This window comes from Sinocyclocheilus grahami, unplaced genomic scaffold (assembly GCF_001515645.1).
Source record: "Sinocyclocheilus grahami isolate Dianchi unplaced genomic scaffold, SAMN03320097.WGS_v1.1 scaffold1229.1, whole genome shotgun sequence".
In the NCBI taxonomy this organism is placed as follows: domain Eukaryota; kingdom Metazoa; phylum Chordata; class Actinopteri; order Cypriniformes; family Cyprinidae; genus Sinocyclocheilus; species Sinocyclocheilus grahami.
This window is the reverse complement of record NW_015506408.1, coordinates 51,914-57,808: the sequence shown is the minus strand read 5'-3', so window position 1 is coordinate 57,808 and position 5,895 is coordinate 51,914. Positions and strand designations below refer to the sequence as shown.

The 5,895-nt window shown below is 37.1% G+C and overlaps 1 protein-coding gene and 1 long non-coding RNA gene across 2 annotated transcripts in view; both read left to right on the top strand.

The window, feature by feature from the left end:
* LOC107568260 (uncharacterized) overlaps window positions 1–809 on the top strand; it is an 18,700-nt gene extending 17,891 nt beyond the window's left edge. The window contains exon 3 of the long non-coding RNA XR_001606732.1: window positions 317–809. This is a non-coding gene — a long non-coding RNA (uncharacterized lncRNA). The remainder of the gene's footprint in view (window positions 1–316) is intronic.
* LOC107568259 (TSC22 domain family protein 2-like) overlaps window positions 1–5,445 on the top strand; it is a 31,111-nt gene extending 25,666 nt beyond the window's left edge. The window contains exons 2-3 of the mRNA XM_016254191.1: window positions 2,358–2,409; window positions 3,636–5,445. Coding sequence (XP_016109677.1) covers window positions 2,358–2,409; window positions 3,636–3,908 — 325 coding nt within the window. The 3' untranslated portion in view covers window positions 3,909–5,445. The remainder of the gene's footprint in view (window positions 1–2,357; window positions 2,410–3,635) is intronic.
* Window positions 5,446–5,895: the final 450 nt, after the last annotated feature.

The following is a 5,895-nucleotide window of genomic DNA, read 5'->3' as shown; positions in this document are numbered from 1 at the left end:
TATATATATATATATATATACATAGTTTCCTGCGAATTCTGAATCCTGTGGAAATGGTGCCCCAAGAATCGTAGAAAGTGTAGGAAGTGTTTCCTAAAGGTCATATTTAGGTAAACAGTTTTGAATTCAGCTGTCAGTTGGTGTATATATAGACTAGCATGCACTATTCTGATGCAACTATTTGACAACAAGCAGGTGTTGACACCAGTTTACAGCAGATGCAGTGGACACCAGGGACAACTTGATCCATTTGGCTTTAATTGCAGCTTTCACACCTTTTTGACTCGGGTCTAATTTAAGAGACATCTGAGAGGAGTGCAGAAGTGACTGCTTTTTCATGCTAATACATTCATGAAATTGTTTTACACATGAATGCATCTGATAATGGAAGATTCTTGTAGTCTAGGATAAGTTAAGATAGCACTTTTTCTTTTCAGATTTAGTTTAGCGCCTGAAGGAATGCGTTAGTTCACAGGTTGTGAAATCTAAGGACACTTGATGCAGTTTGGGAGACACCTATGATCTGCAGTGGTATGTGTCGGTTTGCATGTACACGTCTGTTTGACGTGCATGCGATCCAGTTCACGATCCCTGGTAAGGATGACAGAGAATAAGATCTAGAAAGCACATGCATCCTAAAAAAAAAAGTCTTAAGCTTGTTTTTGTGACCACCGAGTACCCAAAATTAAATTGGAGGCTGGTGACTTCTTAGCGGTCATCGTCCTTGAATGCACTACGTAACGCATTTTTTATTGAAAAACACTCAAGTAATGACCTTTTTTGTGTGTTGAATTCATTTTTGTATTCGTTTAGGGACTCACTCTAATATAAGGAGTTTAAAATTCAAGAATGCTTTTTGTTCACTTTTAACCAATTTATAATTGATTTCACGTTTGTGCATGTTAAGTATTTGCATAGTTGGTCAAAGCGGATCTGCCTTTCCATTGTAAAAAAAAAAAATATATATATATATATATATATGTATTTATTTGTTGATCCAAGAAGTCTCTTCTGCTTACCGAGGCTGCATTTGTTTGTTCAGAAATATACTAAAACAGTAATACTGTGAGATATTATTACAATTTAAAATAACTGTTTTATTTAAAAAATTTTTAAATGTAACTTCCAGCGTCATTAGTGTCACATGAGCCTTCAGAAATCACTCAAATAATGCATTCAAAGCAAACATTTTAGGAAACAGTCAGGAAGATTTAGAAAACGCATTAAAAAGTTTTTTGTATGATATAAACTTTAATAAGACAACTCCCAATCCCAGACGAGGAAACACGAGAGGCGGAGCCACACATCAGTGACGCATGACGTCACTCGCCGGCCACGCCCCCTGAGAGCACAGATCCTTAAATACTGATGAGCGCCTTTACTACTAACACGTTTGTGTGTCTGAGACTAAACGATTACCAACATGCGCTGCCAGATGAGTTATTGCCTGCCATACTCTCCTGGCTCCTCTCCTACACATTCTGGAAGGTTATTATCATGCAGAGCACGATGCAGGTAAACGTTATGAATTTTTAACAGGATTGAAACGTGATGCCTTTTATTATTTTCCCGAGATAAACTGCTTTGGGTGGCTTTTCTGAAAAGACACTTCATTTCTTAGTTTTATTAGTATTGTATCATTGTTGTGAAAAATAAATGTGGATTTACTATGTGATATTATTATTATGTTAGATTAGTGAATGTTGGGTTGTGTTGCGGAATAAGCCTAAGGACGTGTACGCAGCGTTTGAGTTCATTAATATGAACGCATCTGAAAACGTGCAGGTTGTACGTTATACTAAAACTCTTCTGCGTGCGAAGTATAATTGTTTATTATCAGTTTACGTTAAAGCCTCGATTGTTTTGATGGTAGAAATCTAAGCAGCCGTTCACGCAGCGTTATTTTCGCTTCTGGCCAAGGTTTTTGTTAATAATTGCTACTTTTATTTGATATTTAGTTTTGTCTATTGGTAGTTGTGTTGTAAATGTTTGTATTTTGCAATAGTTATACCTTCATAACTTAACTGTTTATGCACAAATTCTGGATCTATTTCCATATGCGTAATGGAATATAATAATGGCAGGTTGTTTTGGATGTGGTGTATGTGCATGTCTGATTTCTCTCTCATCTCGCAGCATTCAACACGTGTATGATTTTATATGATACCTGCTGATAAGCACAAGTCATCTAAATTTACCATTCTGTGCAGGCAAAGTTGGCAGCTAGTTAGTTGGAAGTGTGATTTAACAGATATGATGCAACGAGCCTGACAGGACTTGAAAGACTATGCTTTAAAACAAAAAGAGTTTACATTGGGATCTCTTCTAAGGAATATTTCGTTGTTTTCTTTCTGCAGTGCCTCTGGCGCCAGCGTTGTGGCCATTGATAACAAAATAGAGCAAGCTATGGTGAGTATTTAAAAAAAAATATTCTTAAATACATTAATGCATTTATGAATGAATATATAAATATATATATATATATGTATATGTATGTGTCTACAAAATATAAGAGAAAAAAAACTTTTTGAAGTTTAATAAATGTCAAATAATTTGACCTTTTATGACAAGACAAGGTAATTAAAGTTAATATGGTGCAATTAATAATTCATGATATTTGTAAACAATACTTTCTGCCTTTTGAAAAATGATTAGGATGTGTACAACCTTTCACTTTTTATCTATTTATTTTTATTGACTTGTTGAATTTTAACTTATTGAAACTTATTGAAAAGTTTTTTTCAAATCCATATGAAACCAGAATAAAGATCAAGAGTACTTTTATAATAACTTGCATTTATCACGAACAGACTCGATGTAATAAATCCCATTGTTTGGAGAAAAGTTCTTCAAAACTTTGTAAAAAAAAAAAAAAAAACACTTTATCCCTAAACCATGTTATATTACACAAGTGCTGGTAAATTAAACCATATATAATTTTAGAGTTTTAAGCAAAAATAGATCTGATTTAATTTTTTCTTTCCATAAAAATAGCCACAGAAGCTGGCATGACACACACTCTCTCTCTCTCTCTCTCTCTCTCTCACTCTCTCTCTCTCTCTCTCTCTCTCTCTCTCTCTCTCTCTCTCTCTCTCTCTCTCTCTCTCTCTCTCTCTCTCTCTCTCTCTCTCTCTCTCTCTCTCTCTCTCTCTCTCTCTCTCTCTCTCTCTCTCTCTCTCTCTCTCTCTCTCTCTCTCTCTCTCTCTCTCTCTCTCTCTCTCTCTCTCTCTCTCTCTCTCTCTCTCTCTCTCTCTCTCTCTCTCTCTCTCTCTCTCTCTCTCTCTCTCTCTCTCTCTCTCTCTCTCTCTCTCTCTCTCTCTCTCTCTCTCTCTCTCTCTCTCTCTCTCTCTCTCTCTCTCTCTCTCTCTCTCTCTCTCTCTCTCTCTCTCTCTCTCTCTCTCTCTCTCTCTCTCTCTCTCTCTCTCTCTCTCTCTCTCTCTCTCTCTCTCTCTCTCTCTCTCTCTCTCTCTCTCTCTCTCTCTCTCTCTCTCTCTCTCTCTCTCTCTCTCTCTCTCTCTCTCTCTCTCTCACTCACTCACACACACACACACACACACACACACACACACACACAAAACAATCTAAGAACTTGCATCTGAAACATTTCATTGACATCGCTGTGCTCTCCTCCTCAGGATCTTGTGAAAAGCCATTTAATGTACGCCGTGCGTGAGGAAGTGGAGGTCTTGAAGGAGCAGATCAAGGAGCTCTATGAGAGGAACTCGCTTCTGGAGAGGGAGAACGCAGTATTAAAATCTCTGGCCAACACTGATCAGCTGACCCAGCTCACCTCTCAGCACAACAACCTCGGCAGCACTTCACCCCAACAGACAGCGGTCAACGCCATCCTACAGGAAGGAAGCAAACTCGTGGCCTTGCCCCCGCAACCCAACGTGTCCACAGTGTGAAGACCATAAAAAACATTCAATCTGCAAAGGAGATTTTGGTTTGCCACTTGCGGAGAGCCATGCTTCGTTATAAGTGTTGCTTGGCTTTCCCTGTATTAGACAATAATTTTGGGAGAAGCAAATTTGGCTCCACGATGGGTGCAGTAGCTTTCCGTGGGAATGGGCTGCTGGCAGGCGCGGGCGAATGCGAAAGAGTTCAGTAGAAAAATGGAGATTTAGCAGGAAGCTAAACGGCGATTTAGATCTGGAAACGGAGCGCAACTACCGTGGAAAGCTTGGGAGAGCCTACAGCATGAGTCCTTTCGTCTGTTTAGTTTTACTGTTTGCATATATTTATTAGAGGGCTGCTATTTTCATAATGTAAATGAACAATGTAACAGAGATCTATTATTTATATATATATATATATATATATATATATAAAGAAACGTTCTTTTGGTTTCTGAAATGTAAGATACTTGTTTAACAAGGCAATAATGTCCCCATGGCACAGTTCCAACACTAAAAGTGATTCAACAGTATTGCTGATACGCAGTCCTGTATAGTTGAGTTGGTTCGGGGTTGAATGTACATGTGTATAGATTGTGAAGTATTAAAGTATAGCCAGGTGTACAGGTGAGCAGCCGTTATCAAGTATTTTTCTTTCGGATTTTATTAAGTGTACTCGCTATACTTTCCCTAAGTACTTAAATTCTGGCTTTTCCATTCATTTTGTATTTTCAATTCGGGATGGGGGAAGAAGCTGTGAATTAGTTCGTACAATGTATTTGTAACCAAAGAAGAAAAGCGGTGTACATTTGTTTTGTAGCGCTCATTTTCTTGTTTGTTCGCTTGCGCTTTTTTATTTTTTATTTTTTTCTACTTTGTCTCCTTTTGTTTCTGATTAGCATGTGCTGCATGATCTATCAAGACTATTTTCTTACCTCATGTTTTTATTCGTCATAATTTAAGCAGTCTGTGAACCATATGTGATTATGGACGGTGAAGGGTGATTTTTGGAGGGAAAAAACCCAGTAACGTTAACAAAACGAAAACTAAAAAAAAGTCATCTGTTTTCATTTGCATGGTGTTGTAAGACTTGACATACATACAAATGTACACAAATGAATGCCGATTTATATTTCCAGGTGTAGTTTACACTGATAACCTTCAAAGAACGATAAAATAATCATCGTAATGATATCAAAGCCGCAAAAGTGTTCACCGATGTCATTTATGTATAGGGTATGTCCTCTGTTTTTTTCTTTTTTTTTTCTTTTGTGCCTCTTGTACTATGAATGCAGCGATCTGGTTTATTTTTATTCTTATTTTTGCCCAGTTTGAGCCAAACAGAAATATTGTAGTCACTGTACATCAGTCTTTTAGGTTTGCTTGTTTTTCTTTTTCGTTGAAGGAAATGTAGTATACAAGCAAAATGTATTGTACTTGATCACTGAGCCTTTGAGAATATCTTAAAAATACCCTTGTAATGTGCTGTTTTGAAAAGTTTAGTTTTCTGTCAGAAATAAATTACTATTCCATTGAGAACTAAACCATTTTAAATTGCTGTTTTCTTGTGCATAACTCACACAACAAACATTAACTGACATGAATTGTTAACTTGTTAAAAATGAGTTTCACACACACTTAGCTAATTAAATATGGACATGCCATAGACTTAATTAAAGGTTAATTAAAATGTATACAGACGAAGGATGATAACTATAACGACAAACAGTATTAAAATCATTCTAAATTTAACAATCCACACCACAACTGTAAGGATAATGACAGAATGATATAATTAGAATCACATTGACGGCCAATCAGAATCCACCCGACTTTAAAGCGCGTGAGCATTTAAATGTGGAGTAAGCGATTTCAGAGAAACAAGCACGCCCAACCCAAAATGACCACGCCCCTATTTTGATAGCCCCACCCCCACAAACATTCTATGCAACACAAGCACCTCCCCCATCGTGTATGGACACACCTCCTTATTGGCGAT